The sequence below is a fragment of the Drosophila willistoni genome, assembly GCF_018902025.1.
Source record: "Drosophila willistoni isolate 14030-0811.24 chromosome 2R unlocalized genomic scaffold, UCI_dwil_1.1 Seg167, whole genome shotgun sequence".
NCBI classification, from domain to species: Eukaryota; Metazoa; Arthropoda; class Insecta; order Diptera; family Drosophilidae; genus Drosophila; species Drosophila willistoni.
The window spans coordinates 12,944,003-12,965,512 of NW_025814050.1; the positions used below are offsets into that span (position 1 = coordinate 12,944,003).

General features: G+C 34.6%; 2 protein-coding genes across 2 annotated transcripts; both read right to left on the reverse strand.

The window, feature by feature from the left end:
- Positions 1 to 1,406: 1,406 nt before the first annotated feature.
- On the reverse strand, positions 1,407 to 4,902 carry LOC6642354. Its single transcript, XM_002064861.2, has 5 exons — positions 4,656 to 4,902; positions 3,149 to 3,255; positions 2,769 to 3,081; positions 2,328 to 2,714; positions 1,407 to 2,279 (listed from the first exon to the last, which is right to left on the reverse strand). The coding sequence occupies exons 1-5, from the start codon at positions 4,900 to 4,902 to the stop codon at positions 1,408 to 1,410; spliced, it is 1,926 nt and encodes a 641-aa protein (XP_002064897.2). The 3' UTR covers position 1,407.
- Positions 4,903 to 7,031: 2,129 nt separating this feature from the next.
- On the reverse strand, positions 7,032 to 9,175 carry LOC6642474 (mediator of RNA polymerase II transcription subunit 15; the record flags this gene model as incomplete). Its single annotated transcript, XM_002064862.4, has 3 exons — positions 7,032 to 7,715; positions 7,784 to 8,029; positions 8,096 to 9,175. Coding segments are annotated over 3 exons (1,845 nt in total), but the record flags the coding sequence as incomplete, so codon positions are not given.
- Between the last annotated feature and the right edge of the window lie 12,335 nt (positions 9,176 to 21,510).

A 21,510-nucleotide genomic window follows, 5' to 3' on the forward strand; every position in this document is an offset into this window, starting at 1 on the left:
TGATGATTACGTAGTAGGCGGCAAGCAGCGCTTCCGGCAGCGCTTGAACCGATTTGTATCGACTGTAACTTGTGTTCTTTTTATTCGATCAGATTCAAATTTTGGGATCTGAGGTTTTATATCCAATACTATCATATTAGTAAATTTCATGAGGATACTTCAATTTTTCAATTTCAATTTCAAAAAATTTCATCCCGATGGCTCTTAAGATGGCTGAGTAAAACGCATACGCACAGAGAGACGGATAGACGGACATGGCTATATCGACTCAGCTGCTCATGCTGATCAAGAATATATATACTTTATGGGGTCGGAAACGTCTCCTTCTGTGCGTTACAAACATCTGACCAATTTTATAATACCCTCTGCAAGGGTATAATGAGTCCTGAAAAAGGAGTCATTTATGATCAGAGATTTTATAAAATGCTTGTTGGGTAGGCCAAAATGACTTAAATTCTAAACAAAACTAAGCATGCCCAGTTGTTTTTAGGTTTAATAATCCTGTTTTTCCAAAAAAAAATGTTACTAAAATAAATTTGTATATTTCTGGTCTTGTTGGTAATACCCAGCAACGTCATAACCCTGATGAATAATATTACCTTGGCTTTAAGGTCATTAAATTAAATGATTTTTATGCCATTGGTTGGTTAAATTATAAGCATTTCTTTGAATATAAATACAATAAATAATTCTTTATGGAATTCGCATTTAATAAATCGGAAAATTCTCTAATTTGCCGAAATATATTTTCAATGAGCTGTGGGGAATATTTTGAAACATCAAACACTTCTTTACTTATTTTACTTATAAGCTGTTATTTTTAAATCTTAAAAAATTGATCAATCATAAAATAAAAATTCTTTATTAATTTGTATTTACATATTTCTAACCTTTTTTTTAATGAAAGTTTGTAAATAATTTATATAATATTGCGGAGAACTTTTACAATTGAGCTGGAGTGATAACTATTAAGGTTTTTGATTTTTAAATTTTATTTTTTTTCGAAAAGTATTAAATTCTGTTGAGAAGCTTTTGTAACTACATATACATATTTACGATAATATACTAACTAGACCTACAACAAATAATGTTATTAATTTTAATAGAATTGTTTTTTGTAAAAGCTTTTGGGTTTAGTTGATTCTCTAAATAAAATTTATTTTAGGTTATATCCGATCGTTGATCAAATTTGTTATACTTTATCTAATTTAAAACGTTTTTATTATATAAAAATTGCTAAATATTTAACGTTTTGAGAATGTTGCTCATAACTGATAATTGGATATTGAGATTAGGTTTTGCAAAACATAATGAAAAATAAATAATTGAAAAAATCGAATCTAGCTAGCCTGTTGCACTTGTTTTTTAAACTATATATTGACCTACAATTATTTTGGCCCATCATCTTCACATGCACTGAACCTGAGAATAACGCAGACATGCTCCGATATTATCCTCTGGACTACCCTTGCCCGCCGCATTGCCATCACCGAAATGCACTCCGATATAAAATGGTGTCACCGTACTCTCAATCCGGCAGGGCCAGACGCCGGTCGAACAAAATTGAGCGCCACAATGGACGGGCTCACAGCCGGGCAATGGTCCCAGACCAGTTCCAATGAAATCCTCAATGATACACGGCATAGTTATACGATCCGTACAAGTGCTAAAGAATTGTCTGGCCTGACGACTTGTACGTCGACGACGACGTAAACGCAAATCAAACGCACTTCGCAGAAAACCAATCAGATCGAAGCCACCACTAGAAGAGACGCCGCCAACAGGCCTTGGTCGTCTGGAGACACCGGGTAGGGCTGTTGTTGGTGGACTACGAAAGAAACTAAAGGTACCATCATCATCATCGTCGTCTGTGTTGCCACCCGACCCCTCGACATCATCATTGGCTGGTGCCGGAGTGGATGAGGACGTGGTGGCTGCCACTGTACTGGATCGCTGGGGCATGGGCGTTGTGCTGGACATGCTCGCTGCATTGGAAGAAGATGACGCAGACGAAGCAGCAGAAGGATCATCGGCAGCTGGTGCAGATGAACTGGCATTGGCGTTCATCATTTGCATTAACGATGTTGTAGAGGAGGAGTTGGTCATATTATTTAAGGTTGTTGTTGCGGTATTATTGCTCAACATGGATGAAGTTCCTGGGGCAACGGATGAAGCAGTTACACCATTATTTCCCGTAGAGGCTGCAGCAACATTATTCGTTGGATTTACGACACCCATCATTCCTATTCCTGCTCCTCCTCCTCCTCCTCCACCTCCACCTCCAGCTGCATTTCCATTTACATTATTGACTGGTCTGAGCCCCCCACCACCAATTCTAAATGATTGCTCATCACATGGCTGATACATTATCGAGCACATTTCGGTTTCCTGTCTCATGCATATACGATAATGCTGATTGGCCAAATGACGTCCATTTTCGGCATAGTTAAAGGTCTGCATAACGCCCTCAGTTCCTGTATGATATTGCAAACAACCAGCTGGAGCTCTTTGACTAAATGGTATCTGGGCCACACGTATTTCCCACAATCTTATGGGCAGAAAGCGATTCGAGAGATTCAGATTAATGTCAATTAGCTGATCTGCTGCTGGGACATTCGTTACGTTGACATTATTGGGTGCCAAAGTGGGACGTAGACTGCCAAATAAAGTTCCGGATTGTCGAGGCAAGGCTCGTGCTCCCACATCATAGTACACTGCATGAAAATCTCATATGTATCTCAAGGCATAATCATAAATCTCATACTTACAATGCTGACCACTGTTCTGACCACATATGGAAAATTCACCACCTGGTCCTCCATTAATGCTAAATGCATCGCCATCGCATACGCCAGTCCTTCGATTCGGTTGTCCCAGTGAAAAATGATAGAAATCGATCCTTAATTGACTAATTTCCTCGCCCATCATTTTCACCTTCAGATTACACCCACTGAAATTGCTGGGCATAAAACTGGGGAAATTCGGTGACACAATGTAAGTGATATTATTTGTTATGGTCGCATTGCAATTGGCCACAAATACACAGCAGACTCCAAATCCCATGGCACATTCTCCTTTGGCCTGCCAAACGACAAAAAATTATATATGAAATCAATCGATTTTCAATTATCATGAGTAGTTTTATTACCTGGCCACCCTTTTGTCGGCATTCATAGGCATTGAAACAATTGCCCAATCGACGACCATCATCCGATAAGCATTCACCATCAACAGGAACTGGAAACAGATGAATCACTGCAAAACAAAATGAAATTGCAATTACAAAATGAAGTTGCAATCCCAATAGATACTGGTTTATAAATATATATACATATAGGAAAATCTACATTTGGATAACCGAAAGACTAACATTTAAAAATTAATTCGTATTTGGGTATAAAACATAGAGGAAACAACTAAATCACCCCCAAATTCAACCGGATTTAATTGGACGGATTACAATTGGTATAAATAATATATACTGGTAGAAATTTAAATACTTTATTCCAACTATTTTGAACCTAGAGCCGAGAATATCGAAAGGTTATAATAAAATAAAAAAGATCGACAATCACATGACGACAAAGCAGAAATGTCTCCTGATTATTTGTAAAGTAGAAACGAGAGGCTTTTGATTTAGATATTTACATTTAACAGTTACACTAACAAATTTAGTAAAAAATGCTTTCGATATGGTCAGAATGATGGCAACTTTGTCTTGGTTGCACTTCGTTTCATCAAAATCGGCTCAAGTAACGTGGCTTTGAGATAAACGCTTTATAGTTTAAACTTTAAAGCTTTTTGTTTGTGCATATATGCTTCACATTTCCTACTGGATTTAGAATTTTTCAAAATATTTTTTAGAATGATATTCTCAATAATAAAAGAAATATTTTAAGTTTTAAAATATGTAGCTCAAAATAATACAAAGAATTCAAGAAAACTGATCGCTGAATTTTGTTGCCATTAAATTAAATTTGAAATTTAGATTTATTGTATTTTTTTTTTTGGAATTTAGAAATGTATTAAAATGTTGTTAGTTAATGCAATAGCTTCATATTTAAAACTTTTGGCTACAAAAAAATGTAAGTCCGATCCGAAACTACTTAACCTTTATAAACTAATGAATTATTTTGATATTTATTTACTATGTGCAGCTTTCAAAAGATTATTTTCTTTCCATACAAACCTCTTAAGGATTCATACTATTATCTACTTAAATTCAACTTCAAATCGCAGTCCAATAAGTCTATTTGAAAATAGATTAATACATTCTTTGAGCTAAAAATAACGTATACGCGTGGTGTGACGGCTAATCGATATTATTTAGAATAACATTCCGCTGATTAATATCATAATTTAAATGAATACAGAAACCTTGAAACTTAAATTTTTCTGCTTATATTGAAAAAGGGTCACACATTTTTAAAAGCAAATTGAAAAATCCAATGAACAAAGGCCAAACATTACAGATTTTTCATTCTTAATCTTTTCTATAAGCTGTTAAAAAGAAGTCGACTAAAAAATAAAACCTTTTTATCAAAATTTTGCCAATTACATGAATAGCTTCCCAGCTGTTCTTAGGATTACTATTTCTAATCCTAATTTTATTTGTATTGAAACCGAACTCTTTGTGGTTAATTGTTTTAGCTTACCCTTGCTGCGTCTGTTCTGGCCATTATTATGGGCCGCCATTAGAGTCTGATTGAGTGTCTCTTCCAGCTTTATGCTGTAGGAATCGTTTAGATGTTGTTGTTGTGGGTCTCCAAACGATTGATCCTCTATGGTTGACTCTAGTTCAGAGTCCATATCCATAAACATTTGCATTTCCTCTTTAGACTGATCTTCCTTCTGTTCGCTGAGCTCGTTGAATTTGTCGCTCCAAATATCATAATGACGCATGGGTGGCCAGGCTATTTCATTGGCCAATGATGCGGATTCTGATGCTGATGTTGATGCTGATGATGGGGCTGCTCGAACTGGCCACAATGTCAATATGCAAAGAGTAGTAATAACAAAAACAACATATGGTTGGAGCAGGTTGCCATTACCACAGCAATGGTAATGGCAATGGCAACAACAACCGGCTCCAGTTCCAGTCATAACTTTCTTTTTTCTTCCTCCACAACAAGTTGGCCGCCGCCAACTGAATCGTAATCTCACATTTATATTGCATTTGGATTTGGACTTTGACTTGATGGCAGCATTTTGGTTTAGCGACAACATTTTTATGGCTTCCATGTGCCCCATGTGCCCAAGTGTTCCAAAAACCCAAACTGTGACTTTCAGTCTCCTGACTCCTGCTTATGCTCTTCTCTTTTACCAATTTTTGTTTGTTTTTTTCTTAACTTAACTTTGCTGGTTTTTTATTTTTATTTTGCGCGCGTGCGTTTCGCTGCGATGTTGAATGAAAAGTGCGCCAGATCTCCAGCTGTCCATTGGCTTTGCTTTGCTTTGGATGCTGTGCCCGAGCCTCGGTGATTCCGAGGCACAAGAGGCACTCTCAGTCTGCTGACTGACTGCTTTTCTCCCGCTTTTCTCGCTATTGCGGTCTCTAATCTCTGTGCCATTTTTTGGCGGTGTAACTGAAGCCAAATGCTGCTCCACTTATGTACTTAAAAATATTTCTTTTCCATTTCTTTTATTTATTTTTACAGCTCTAAAGCTTCTTTAACTGTGTCAACAACATTTCAGCTGATAGGAGTATGTAACTCTCAACGAATATTTGTGTACTCTTCAATCAATTAGTTAGTGTATTACCCCCTCTCCTAGTCATCATTTTGTTTTGTATTTCCACTTCCATTTGCATAAATTTCACACGCCTCTCAACTGATCCCTTTTGCATATTTAATGGCAGTAAATTTAAAACTCACATGTTCACACTTTTGGCGCTCTGGCAGAGTGGCAAGGCAACTGGAACAACTGGACAATGCTTGAATTAGCCCGAAATTGGGTTGGCTTGCACATTTTTCTTGCTGCATCATCTTGTCCTCCCCTCCCCCCACGTAACAAACATTTCTGAATGAATCTGATACGTGGGGTAAATTGGCCAAGTCAGTGTAGACAGAGAAAGAGAATATACTTATATACAAAACAACAAAATCAGGTTAAACAGCTCTGTTGGTAATTTACGTTTGTCTCTCTACCATCTTGTTGTTGTTGTTGTTGGTAAGCAGTGTCCAGCTAAGCATAGAAAGCAACCGCAACGAGCCGAGTAGCATCATTATCATCATCATCATCATCATCAACATCTAGATGCATGTACATATGTATGTAACTCGATTAGATTTATTGCAAGTGTTTTTCGAATACAATCTATTACCATGCAGACCCAAATGCAGATTTTTAAGTGAATTACAAAAGCAATTTGCATAATTCAGAAAATATTTTGTTGCATTGTATTTCAAATTTTGTAGAAAAATAATATATAATAGTTTTACATCTCTCAGCAAAATAAAAAATACACAGAATAACAGTCAAAGACTAAAATAGTACACAAAAATATTAAATGTATCTCATCAGCAAATAATTTAAAAAACAATAAAATGTTGACCCTCTAACATAAAATTTCTTGAAAATATTTAAACATAAAAACTTCAAATAAAAAGTAGATTTCTAATAAATCAAATTCATAACTTTAAAAATGTCTTTCAATTGAAGTTTCCATTTCGAATTTTTGAATGAACTTCAAATGAAAAGCATTTTCTTGTAGATTAAATCATTTTCGTTTAAAATTGATTCGGCGGCTTCAAGTTGACTAATTTTAATACCAGTTAAAATATAGTTTTGAGCCGTTTCATTTCTACAAGTGAATGGAGGTAAAAAGTAAATTTTTCAATAGGTTGGAACTGAACAAAATATTTAATGACATATTTGTTTATTAATATAGCCATAAATATTAGACCAAATTAATTTTGTGGTCTTAGGGTTAAGAAGTTGCCATGCTCGATGAGAATACATTTAATATTTTGAGTTGAGTATTTTAAGTTTCTTATTTTTTTTCCTTTCTTTTCTTAAACTTAGGTCATAGTTTTTTTGTTTTTGTTGTTGTTGTTGAACTTTGTACAATGTGTTTGTGTCGGGTTAAATATTACGGCATAAATTAGCATTAAACCTTAGATTCTAAAGTGTTAGCCAAGTGTGAAGGAGAAGTATGTTTTTCCGTGTGTGTGTGTGTTTATGATGCCTTTAGATGCTTAGAGCGGCTCTAAGGCTGCCGGACCATGCGGACTTCCTTCCAGTTTACGCCAGACTACATTACACATCTCACGGACCAATGCCTTTTCGCCATCATCCATCTGATCGATGGCACTGCCAGCTAAATTGCCCAAACGATCGCGTTCCAATTGCTCGCGAACCTCCAATACTTGCAATGCCCGGACAACAGCCTCCGGACGTCCAGGCAATTGTACTGATGCAGCAGCTGCCGCAGCTGCTGCCACTGCCGCCGCCGCTGCCGCTGCTGCTGCTGCTGATGCTTGGTTATTGGTTTCCTGCGGATGCGGATGTGGATGCGGTGATGGTGCCGTTTTAGGTGGTGCTGGTGTGGGAGTGGTTGATTGTGGTGTAGATTGCTGATGTTGCTGCTGCTGCTGCTGCTGCTGTTGGCTAATTGTTGGCGTACTACGTTCCTCTTCCAGCTGTTGTATGCGCCTCTCCAGCGAGCGTACATACTGAAGCGTCTGATCATTTAAGGTATGAGCATGTCGCAAATCCTAATTGAGAAAGTTAAAAATAAGTCTCATTGATTGGATATTTCTTTAGAACTTTTTGTTGCACTTACCTGCGGCAGTTGTCTCTGTTCCGCATAGTTACGCAAAGCTGTTATGGTCTCATCCGCATTTGTGCTTGAGCTGGAGCCATCGCCATCGTCGCGTAAGGCATTTCGAGTGGCTGCTCCGCAACCAGCACATAAAGCATTGGCCGCCACATGGGCACGCTCTTCATCCAGATAAAGACAAAGTTCTTTCAATTCTAGATTATCGGTTATAAGCTCCTGTTGCTTGTCGTCCAATTGACGGAGTTTGTTCTGTAAATTGGGTTTTAATTAATATAAAATTGTCAAAACGAAAAGGGGGGATGGGTAAATTTCTACCTGATAGGCTGCCACTTCCTGACGCATTACACTCGCTGTATAACGACCAAATCTTTGCCATTCTCTTGCCAATTTTCGACCCTTTTGTCGATCATCGTCCAAGAAGCAACATAAATCTCTTAGCTCTTGATTATCATCCAAGAGACGTTGATTTTGTTCTTTCAATGCTCTCAGCTCGTTGACCAACGATTGCAATTGTCGATTCTGTTCGATGGTCAAGCGTCCAGTGCCATTGGCAGTTGGTATTCCAGTGGCCGAGTGACCCACCACACTGGATGATGTCACCGAGGCATTCGGTGATGGATGCTCTTGTTCCGGTTTGCGTACAAATTTCAGCATATCCTGTGCTGCCTTCGAGGATTGTTGATGTTGATGCTGCTGTTGCTGTTGGTGTTGCTTGATGGAATCTGGTATATAAATGGCAGAAAGTTGTGGTATATCCGGTGGATATTTGATGGGTAAATGTGGTTTCAATATGCCACTGCTACCAACGTTACCACTGCTTGGCTGTGGTGGTGGCTGATAGCGTGGTGGTATAGAATGGGCGGGTGCTGGTGCCTTAAGATTGGTTGTACGTAATGTTGGATGTTGCAATTGATAGAAACTGCGGCGGTTGGTTGATTGCTGTTGTTGCTGTTGCTGTTGCTGATGATGATGATGATGTTGCTGATGTATGGGTAGGCGAGATGTGGCCGCTGTTGTTGTTATAGATTGTTGTTGCTGTTGTTGTTGTTGTTGAAGGTGTTGGTGTTGCTGCGTTGAATGTTGCTGATGTATTGTGGCCACAGTTTGAAGTTGATGTACTGCTGCGGCTGCTGCTGCTGTTGAGGACTGTGCTGCTGCTGCTGCTGTCGTTACGCTTTGTTGTTGCGTTGATATTGTTGTTGTTGGTGGCAACAAAGAGCGTCTTTGTAAAATTTGATGATGTTGTTGTTGGTGTTGTTGCTGCTGGTGTTTATTGTTAATTGCCTGCGTCGCTGCTGTTGTTGTTTTATTTGCAATTTTGTCAACGCTATTTATTTTGATCAAATTATTAACCAAACTTGTTCCACCGTTTGTTGTTGCTGTCGTTTTTGTTGTTGTTGCTGCCGCTGCTGTTGTTGTTGTGGTTGTTGTAGCTAATGTCTTCTGTTGCTGTTGCTGTTGTTGCTGTTGCTGTTGTAGTTGTCTCTGTTGCTGTTGTTGCTGCTGCTGCTGTTGATTGCCGGACATTTTTAAAAATATATTCCTTATTTTGCTTTTGCCTTGTGTTTTATGTATTTCGTCTATGTAATAATGTCTATGACCTCAAAGCCATAATGCCAAGTCACTGCAAAAACAAAATAAAAAAGAAAAACATACAGACATAAGCATAAAATCAAAATGGGCGAGGCAAAAATGAAAATAAAACGATAATAAAAGGTAAAAATTGTCTAATGTAATTTATGCGACAGTTGAGGGTTTTGCACCATAATTAAACTGCCATTAGGCTCGGCAACGACTTGTAGACGTTGATAGAAAGTGAAATGAGCATTTATCGCACCACTGAAGCCATGACACACCACACACACACACTCATATCATTGAGTCTAGTAAATGCATCGAAGCGTCGCATTAAGTCGCAAAAACTCACTGAAAAGCCCTTGTATCCCCATGCATATAACAAAATTCCTCTAAATGCTGGCTTCCGCTTCTGGTTTAAAAACTGAAAGCCAAAACATAATGCAGAAAATCGGTTAAGGAAAAACTTATCGCAACATTTGTATCTTAAAAGTGAAAATCGTTCATGGTTTCATGACTAACCACAGAAAGACACACAGACAGACAGACAGACAACACATAAATGCACTCGCAGATATGAGGGCAGACAAATTGAATTGTTAGGGTCGTCAGCCATGACATAATGATGACAATTTCAAAGACAACCATAGATATAGAGACGAAAAATTGGGAAATGATAGTTTTACTGCTTCAAGAAAGCGTAGATTTAGTACATTTTTTTAAGAGATAATAGTAAGGTTAAGATAAGATGTTCTTTAATTCTGAAGAGTTCAACAAATGTGAACCAATTGTTTATTCAGCAAATAACTTTAAAATATTTAAAAGTGACAAAATGGCATCTGATCACATTTCTTTATTTTTATTTTATTCTTAATTCCTGAAGAACCTTGCAAAAATTTTTAGAAAAACTTTGGAAATATTTATAAAATATTGCTTCCTCATTATAAATATCATGATTTTCTATTCATTCGATTCAATCGCATATAGAACGAACGAATGATTTTAACTACTACTTCATCCATGGACTGATCCTCGAGGGGGTTGGGCAAAATACCCCTTTCGAAAATTACAGAATTTCCTGAGCCGAAAATCTTAATTTTTTTGATCTATCATGTCTTCAGCGTTTCTATTCATTTACTACAGTTCTCAGTCATTAGGAAACTGAATGTCTTAAATGTCCATTTGAATATTGTACAAACTTTAAAATACTTTTGGATAAAACCAAGTTGATATGAGACTTACTTATATAAGTTTACATTTGTAAGTATAAAACCGAAGTGTTATAAGCTTAAATCTTTTGAAATAAGAAATACTACGATTATAAGGAAATTTGTACGCAAAGGAAAATTTTAAATCCATGACATTTTTTATGTGTGTAAAGAAAATATTCTCAATAATGCAATGTATATAATTTGTTTGTATTAATGTTAATGGTTGATGACGTCAACATGATCTTTTTTTATATTAAGATTAATTTGTCTTTTATTATTCCATTTATCTATTAAATAATTTTTACGACAAGCCATAAAAGATGCATTGAAGACATTAATAAACTTTAGTAAAGATTTGTGTTTCTTTTTAATGAAGATTAATTTCTTTGCTTAACTTAAGTTGAGCTATTTTTAATGGCGTTAACCAAAACCAATTTCATTTTATTAAAGTATCTTTGCACATTTTTATGTCTCGTATTGTTATTTAATTCTCTTTAATTTAGCCAAAGTTTTAGCAAAGTTTAAACATAAATGTGATTAATATCAAATCATGTAGAAACCGATTCAGATTAGAGAAACAAATCATCAAAAAGGATATTTTAAATAAACTATAAACCAAAATGGGTTGAAGTAAAACTTACAGATAACTTTTTCATTTCATTTTCATTGTAATTTGACTAAGAGTACTTAATGCTTTCTTAAGGTGTCTTTTCAAAAGGGTTCGTGAATTCGAACCCTAGCACACGCTTTGAAAAATCGCGGGAATATGCAGCTGATGGGGCTACCATACGGTATATTCGTCTATATACCTATACATTTACATTCTTATGTATATGAATTACACTCGTAACTTTTGAACTATTTAAGCTGTCAACTTGCCAGTCTAGATATATCAGACCAAGTGGTCATCTTCCCTCTTACAATTAGCTTACCACCCTAGCAAAAAAAAAGAAGAACAAACAGCACCAGCAGCAGCTGCTGCTCCTCTATGCATGAAATGCCAACAGGTGTGAATTGTAAGTTAGCCGCGATATTTGGCCAAGGGTTCGGGACAAAAGAAAGGAAGAAAAAGAACCTACCCAAAGCCCTCGAGGAGCGTCATCGCCAATCGTCTGACTGGGCACAGACAAATATATAATAAAAAAGGAGTCCAAAAAAAAACCACTTCCTCCCTCTCCTGTCCACTCAGTGAAAAACAAAAGAAGAGAATTACAGAAATAAGCAACTAACAAAAAAAAGAGAGAGAATTGCGAAAAATAACAAAAGAATGTGGTAAGGTAAGGGCCAGGCTTGGCCCTTTGTTTTTGGGTTTGTAATATTGTTGTTGTTGCTGTTGCTGCTGCTGCTGCAGTTGTAGCTGTTGCCACACAGAGTGTGGCATTCTGAAAAGAAAACTTACAAAACACAGCAACAGTTGTAAATCATCGAATTACCTCAAAATAATAGCAATCGCTCTCTGGCTTTGGGGGCTCTCGAGACTACGTTTTGCATTTTTTTTTCTTTTTGGCCAGAAAACGAAATTGCCTAAAAGCACAGCAAAACAATGCAAGAAGTCAGCCAACTTCTCACTCGTAAAGTTGTAAGAGGCAAATAAAGGATGATGATGATGACGATGATGATGTTGGTGAAGGGAGAGTGCATAGAAGGCGGAACAGAGGAGGAATACCTTGACTCACAGACTCCAAACTCATTTTTTTTCTTCTTCTTCTTCTTCTGTTTTTTTGGCGACTTGCAAAATGAAGAAACCCTCCAAAAAAACGACAAAAAACAAAATACAACACAACAAAACTTCGTGTGTCAGTTACGCTTAATGAGCACAAATATTGCTCTCATTGTTGTTGTTGTTGTTGTTGAAGATTTTTTGCTTTTGATTGCCCTGCCGTGCTTAAGTTGAAGGGGCAAGTCGTAGGGGGCAAGAGAATCATCTCAAAAGTTGAAGACTGGAACCAAAAAACAAAAACTGAACTGAACCAAACTCAACTGACTCTCAACTGAGCTCGATTTCAATGAAAATGAAGATGAGTCGCCGTTGCCGTTGCCTTTGCCATTGGTCGATCCAGTCGGAAATGCCAATACTTAAGTCGCCTCCCCTTGAACCCTTGCCCACCTACCAACCTCACCCTACCTCAGCCTCAAGTCATGAGAAATCACACACAAGGGGGAAACGTAATGAAAAGCTTTTGGCAAAAGGAAAAAAAACAGAATCTCACTTGAACTTCATTATAAAGAAGTTGAAATACTCTAATGAAAGGAATCACGAATGGCAAAAGGCTTCAATTGTTATGATTATCGTTGATTTGATTGGAGTTCTCATTAATGTTTTACTCTCAAATCAAATAAATTAATTCTAATATTAGTAAATGTCTCTTGTTGGCTTCTCTGTGACTCCTTTAAATTGAAATGGAAATCCTCATTAACCAAATTAGTTTATTAAATCTTGGTCTTTTTCATAATAAAGTTTTAATTTTAGTAAGAACTTCACAATGAGACAAGTTCGATCACAAAATCTAATAACAACTAACGTTATCTACGTCAAAACTAGGTAAATAAAGAGATAAGTAAGGCAACACAAATTACATTTACTAAAATTTAAAACTTTACTCAACTTAATCCTTTTTTTTTTTTTAATTAAATTTTACTATATATTCGATGTAGTGGTAGATATATCTAGGTTTAGAATTTGGAGGGTAAAATTGGTCATTTTGTAGTGAGAAATTGGTCTTGAATATCAATATTTTAGGGAGTTTCCTGAAAGTTCTGTCTTGTTTATTTCTCATTCATAAATTACCAATAATATGGAAATATTTAATTTATATAACTCAAGTATTTCATAAATTATTATTAATAGTTTGTTGAAATCCTAGAACAGGAAATTATAGAGTGGTTTTTCCTAAGATTGTCTCAATCTCACGAGTGAATATAATCATAAATAACCTTGTCTTCTAAAATCATATATTTTTATTTTAAAAAATTGTTAAAATTCGCAAAACTTCCTAGAAAAAGTAATTACAATAAGCTGACAAAAATAAATTGAATTGAAAATTGCAAAATTTTCTTAAATAGCTTGAAAAAGAATTAGAACGCAAATAAAAATAAATAAAACTTTCTTTTGATGTAGTTCATTTACTTTATACATACCTAATACTTATAATTATAAGTAGATTCATATCATTTCATTACATTCTTTATTTTCTGGATTGATATATTTATCTTAAAGCTAGCTATTCACATTTCAGAGTTTCTGCTTATACAATATTACGAAAATAATACAGCAGAGTTGAAATTTATTTGGAATAATCGAAAAAACAAACTTTACAACTTTCTTTTTATTATCCCCAATCCCTAATTACTGGGGTAATGGCCCATACTAGAGTATTTATAAGATGCCTCTCATATGTAGTCATTCGTATTGCGACTTAACCTTTCCCTGTTGTCTATACAAATTCTCCAGCAAATAGCAAATCATCACCTGGTGTTGAAGTTCGAATTGGATTCGGGAAGAGAAGCTGGTAGAGGAGGAGAGGCGGAGGAAGGGTAGGAAAAAGTTCAAAAATTTATTTAAATATGCGTACATATGACTGACTACGAGTATGTATGGCCTTCGGCGCCGTCGTCGTCGTTGGACGCACTTAATGCTTATTTCACTTAAATTTGATTGGGATTTTTTTCTGGCTTTTTGAATACCCTGCCTAAAAGAAAGTATATAATGTCTAACAAAAAACCTTCAAAAACTAATAATTTGCTAGTTGAACTATTAAAAGTGTATTTTGTTACTTTTATCTTAATGTATGTTTCTAAATTTAATTTCGAATACTTTTCCATATATTCATCTTGTGAAATTTGCTATAGGGACTTAGTTAGCTTAGGTAGATTTGGTTAATTATGTTGGTTGTTGTAGAACGAAGAAATCTTAGTTTCGTTAATGGCGTTAGTTTAATAGACAATAACTATAGGTTAACCTTAACTAAACCATTCAAAACACTTCATTATGTAGGGCATTTGAGAACTTGATATTCCTTATTCTTTTCTGCCTACTTATGCGTAAGGTAACGCCCTCCTCTCCCACTTCACCTTCGACCAAACACTACTTGAACAGAGTCTTGTTTATGACTTGGCATGTGTCTTGACCAAAAAAAAAAACAAAAACTACTACAACCAAAAAAAAACATAATTCTCTCTGGTTATATTTCCCTTTTTTTTTATTGTTCGCACTCAACGAAAACACGACCGAAAAAAAGGAATGAAATCAAAAAAATAGGCAACTACGTGGCAAACTTTTTGAACTTGCTAATGGTTTTCATTGTTTTTTTCTCATATCTCGTTTTTTTTTTGGTTTTTTTTTTGGAGGGCGGAGGCGTTGGCTTCAGTTTTCTTTAACAAATAACAAATTGGTATAATTAGTGGCATTTAAATGCGAACTAACAAGAAGTTGAGTGGAGCCTTCGAGGCATTGTTCGGCATAGATGATATGGATGGAAGGGAACTAGTTGGCATCGGCAATTGGTACAGAAGGTGTTGGACTGCAAAATGATGAAAAACTACAAGTAAAATTCCCATGCTTTGTGGGTGGTGGCTTCATGGGAATTCTATTTATGGCATTAACTTGACAATGAGACAATAAAACAATGGCAGAACTAGCCCTCCAGCAGAAGAGAGTGGCAAAAAAATGATAGTAATAACTTTTTAATGTGTTGGAGAAGGAAGAAGCTTAAATTTATTTGATATGGGTTCTAGCAAATAAAACGAGTCTTTTTTTTTTTTAGATTGTCCGTCAAAGATATGCAGATGTCAAAAATTATACATAATTTCTATGAATATTTTGATAATCTCATTTAAGACAAGACAAACTGATATTTTTAGCAATTACAATAATTAAAGATAATTTGTATTAAGCTTTTGATAATCTGAGTCATATAATTCATTTTTTTAGGTTTCATAGTTATCGAAATGGCAAAAAGTTTATAATGAAATATTGTCAAGTATTTTTATAATGCTATAAGATTAAATTTATATTAAATAAATCTCTTTTTGGCTTTATTTTCTAAGGCTCGAGCCAAGACATTGTACTTAGATCTGAATGATTCAGGGTCAAAAGTATAAATTGGAGGGGAATATGCCCCAAAAAAAAATATTTAACAATTTTAGTAATATTTGAAAGTATGAAAAGGAAGTAAAATCGATTGTAGCTCCCAGGGCAATAATTCATATTAAATTAAGTTCTAAAAACACTTGATTATTTCCCCATTAAGCAGAAATTTAAGTTTATAAAATTGATATAACTTTAAGTATTTAAAACTAAACTTTAATCTAAAGTAATCTAACTTGCTTTAAACATAAAATAAAGTTTTAAAAATTTGATAATGCCAGTAAGTGCTTCCCATATATGTAGAATTCCAACTGTATTAAGTAAAACAAATTAATTCCCTTAATATTTAAGCCACAAAAAAAACCATTAACCATAGCTTGAACTTTGCAGAAAGAAAATATGGCAAAAAAAATTAAAAAATAAATAATTGATCTGACGATGATGAAGTTCCCTTAATTATAATCAATATTCAATCAACCTCCTCTGCATAAGACTTTTTGCCAATTTTTTATTTATGGACATTAATTAGCCAACTCACCAAATGTGCTTAATCAGCTTAAAATCAAACGTACATATCTCTTTTTATGGCAAAATTTTTAGATATTTTTTCAATTTGATTATTTTTTAATACCCTATATTTAAAGAGCAGCCAAAGCATATTATTATTGTTTATATATAGACAAATGATGAAATGGGTAAAACATGTAAAAAGCATATAATTTTGGTCTACAACTGGAAATGAATCTTTTTTTATTTTCTTTGGCAAATTTTTAGCTTAATGAATATTTATAGGATTTTATATTTATTAATACTGCCACGCCTTTTTTCTTCAATATATAAAATACTTATTGCTTGTGAAATAATATAAGAAATTAATGGTAAGCCAAATCGTTAAAGAGTATTAAAAAGTCTTTTCATCAAGCTGAACGTAGTTAATTTTTTGTCATGTTTTTTTATTACTATTTTTGGCAGTCGGCATATTTTTTTATGATTTAAAAATTTTATTTATTTTACATTTTAAGCATTGCCCAACAGACCATGAAACAAGTGTGTTTAATTAAGGAAATAACCACGCACAGGTATCCAACAAACAGCAATTTAATAAACCCAACGAAAATATAATAGCAAAACGAAAAATGTGAAAAAAATTGGTTAATAAATAAAGCAATGGATAAACAAGAAAAACAAAGAAAAGAAATAAAATGCTCAAAGTCACTCAAGGTTAAGAAATCTCTTTAGCAAGAGACAAGAGCACACGCAGACAGACAGACGGACAGACAGACACGCATGTCTTTTGGCCAACAGAGGAGATCTCTTCTCCTCTGTTGGCAATGACAGCTTTTTGGTGGTAAGTGATGACAGCAGCAGCAGCAGCACCACCGCCACCACCATCACCACCACCAACAATAACAGGCTACGAACGAGCACAAAAACCACAAGTCATGTGGGTTAAGTACACTTACTTAACAACAATTCACAAAAACACAAAAAAAAAAAGAAAAGAAAAACCAAAATAAAACGAAAACAAAAAATAATAATAATAACAGGGAGGGGAGAAAAAAATATACTGACCGTGCGTTCAGACAATAAAATTCGTAATGAAAGGCAAAAACAAAAAAAAAAGCTCAGCTCAGAAAGGAAAATAGGATAAACCAGGGCTGGGAAATGCAATTGGTTAACAATTGTATGACTTTTCAATATTTCACATAAATTGTGATCATTAAGCAATCGATATGCCACTATATATGGTTGATATAGCCGATTGGGCTAAAATTTGAAACGAATTCCTGGTCTTAACTGTGTGAAAATGCAATGCTTAAAAAACAGAAATCGTAAAGACAATTAAACAATCATTTCTATATTAAAATATGCACTTAATATCGGCAGCACAATCAATATTACATATATATATATAGTATCTCTACATAGATAGATAAACATATACATAAAACTACATCCAATTCCAGAATCCATTATGATTTGTATGACATAATGTCTTTGAGTAAGAGTTGTGGGATTAAAAAGACAAATTTTTTGACACTTTAATGGTTAAGAAACAAGAGAAACAGTTGACATTAATTTATAAATAATTCAAATATGGGATTTTAATTTTGAAGACACAATTGACAAAAGACACAATAATAGTCAAGAGCAAAAACATGTGTCCTTAAATGATTTCACCATCAAGTTAAGTATTAGAAAAATAGAGACTTGTAAAATTTTTGGCGTAGAATTATTGTTCAAACCAATTAAACCATGGGGGATAGAAACATCTCCTGGAAATGCTGAAATATATGCCATCCTATAAAAAGATGTTTCCATAGGGCTAGGTGAAAATATGGCATAACTCCTAATATTGCAAGTTTGTTCTCATCTAAGCCAAGTAGAATTTTGAATTTTCGCTATATGAATTTATTTGCACGGATGACTACTCCTGAAATGTACCACGAATTCATTATCGTCAACTGTTTGTGATTATAGGACTAGAAAACCTTTTTTCATCAGTTTAAAATTTGATATTATTAATACTGACAACCTTTTTATACCCTTGCAGAGGGTATTATAAAATTGGTCAGATGTTTGTAACGCACAGAAGGAGACGTTTCCGACCCCATAAAGTATATATATTCTTGATCAGCATGAGAAGCTAAGTCGATATAGCCATGTCCGTCTGTCCGTCTGTCCGTCGGTGCGTACGCGTTTTACTCAGCCATCTTAAGAGCTATCGGGATGAAATTTTTTTTGGGAGCTTTTTTTTACCCGGGTGAGATAAAGTATGAAAATCTTTGGGATCGGACCACTATATCATATAGCTCTAGAAGAAACATTTTTGCAAAAATTGGAGTATCCCCATGAAATTTACCAATATGATAGTAATAGATATAAAATCTCAGATCCCAAAATTTGAATCTGATCCGATAAATAGAACACAAGTTACAGTCAATATAAATCGGTTCAAACGCTGCCGGCAGCGCTGCTTGCTGCCTACTACTGCCATCATCAAATCAACAGAGCACACGCATACACACACAGACGCAACGCTACATGAACTGTATGTGTATGCGTGCCGTGCTTTGCTTAGAAAATGATGGAAGAAGAAAAACTTGTGGTAAAAAGAGAAATAATATTTTGTTTGTGTATTGATGAATTGAGTTGCAGGGAAAGAAATTTCAAAAAGGAAAAATATTATTGCCAAGTATACTGCAAGGGTATATAAACTTCGGCATAGCCGAAGTTAGCTTCTTTGATATTTTTTGAATATAATGAGCCAAGAAACTGTTGAAATCTCAGTTTTTAGGAAGTGTGCTATTAAGCAAATGGGTGAAGTAGTTTAAGACAAGTAGAGGGGTTCATTGCAAGACATTTTATATTAACGAATAAATTTTTTTAATTTCATAAATCTAAAACATCAAATCACATAACTTTAAAACTTTAATTTATGACTATTTTCCTAATATCCTATCAAATATTATTCTTCACTTAATCTCATTCTTTCAGTTTTACCTTGACTAATTTGATGAACAAATTAAAACTAACTATACTTAATTTAATTAAAGATCAATATTAAAACTATATAAAAACCAATTCATTTATGATTTGTATGAATTTAGTTTAATTGGATTTTAATTTTTTTAAAGGCTTTCGCCTTTCAAAACAAAAGAGTACAAAAGAATAAAACATTTTGAAAGTAGGTAACTGCTATATAAGAACTCTAAATATTATTAATTATTCAAATGTATATAAAGATAAAAACTCTTTTCAAAAGAATCACAATTACCAAAAGCTATTAAACTGAAAGTATAATTACATCAATTGCGAAATGTTGTCAATTAAAGTAAGAATTTCAACTTTCTAAAAATGTGAATTTTGAATGCAAACTTATAAATTTCTTTGAGTAACTTTTCTATTCCCCTTCTCTTACCAAATAGACGGCGAATTTTGTTTGATATATAAGAATTTGTTGTAGAGTTGGTTTTCAGTTTGAAAAGAAATCTATGAACTGGAACTGTATTGGTAATATCTTCCGCCCAGCCCAGAGCTATACTAACTTCACTTCACTTCACCCGTCAATGGCACCCACACTATACAATTACATTTCCAGATTTGCGACGCTGCGGCAGCGGCGGAAAATGTGACAAGAAAACCCCGCACAACACCCACACCCAAATAGCCAGAGTGAGCGAGAGAGAGAGAGAGAGAGAGAGAGACCTCACTCCACGGTCCATTGAATTTGCATTGCACGCACCAAAAAACGCGTGGTTTATATGTATGTAGATATATGTACCTAATGTCCATGGATCACCATCTTCTGCCATCCTATATATATATCGTACATACATATAACGCCTTCATCGCTTGTATCGAATGACAAACGACAAATGTCGCAAACAATCGCTAAAGCGCAAACAGACAGATGAACGTATCTGTCGACTCCAAAAGACTGTCATGTCTTTCTTTATATTTTCATGAATGGAGCATACAAAAGGATCCCAAAAAGAAACAACAACTAAAGCTTACGCCTCCATAAGTCCAAACAATATATATGTGTGTGTGTGTGTGTGTGAGGGGTAAAGATCGTCATCGTTCCATTAATCAAATTGGAAACACGCTCTCAGGCATTCATAAGACGATTAAATTGCACGTGACTTTCTGGAGTTGAAGAAGAAGAAAAGAATATCGAGCGCCAAAAAGATTTATCAATCAACTGGAAGAGAATTCTACAAAAAAAATTCCTCCTAGTAAACTGATAGTCTTGAAAATGTTTTAGTTATAAATTTAAATATGAAACCCAAATCTCTATTTAAAGACAGCCTGGACCACCCAAGTTTAACTACATTAAATATGTAAAACAAAAACAACAACAAAAAACTATAAACATAACAAACCATAATAAAGGCATGTGTAGCACAGTAGTAGGTAAGACAGACTAATATACCAAAAGGCAAGACACGAAATACATACATATATATTTTTTCGTTTTTCTTTTCTTATTTACAACAATGCAAAAGCGTATAATAAGCAAAAACCAAAAAAAAAAAAAGCAGCCTGGCTAAAGAATTATAAACTCAAAAGAGGTTAAGCGTCAAGTCAAGCTTTGCTTGCGGTGAGAATGTGAGAAATCGAGTCGAAAAGAGGAAGAAGAAGGTGGAGATTGAAAGCGGCTTTTGGCTAATGAAAAGCTTTGATATATAGAAGGTCAAGATTTTTCATTAGGCCACAAAATTGCCAGGGTGGAAATAAATGCGTTAAATTTATATGCATAAACTTTCCAAAAAAGAAAGAAGCAGAAAGCCCAATGACAAAATAAGTAGATACTTAAAAAATGCTTTATGTTAATTTCTGGTGCTCAAATTATTTATTTGTTACAACTTTTCAATTCTTAACGCTCCCAGAACTAACCAATCTACTAAGTTGGTAAATTGATTTAGGTATCCACAAAAAATTGTCCATGGGCAAAAGGTTTCTAAAAGGCTTAATTGAGGTAACAACAACAAGATAACAAGATAAATATAACTAGATGCAAACAGATTGACAATCTGTAATTAGAACAATAAACAAGTTTTGTAAAATACTCCAAAGTAGTGTTGGATAAAGTCAACTTAATCATTTGCTCACTTCACTACTCAGAGCACTTGGCACACTACATTACTCACTTGTTCAGTTGCCCAGGATAAGCATTATAAGCTTTACTTTGATAATTACATCGATTTATTAAATACTATATGTAATTCTCTATGTTAGCGAACAAAAAAGAACATATAAGCAAAAGGGAACAATTGGAAGTGAACATGTTCAGTTGCTCAGTTGAATTAACAACTCTCATATGTATACTCACTCATGAGCAACTCAACATAACT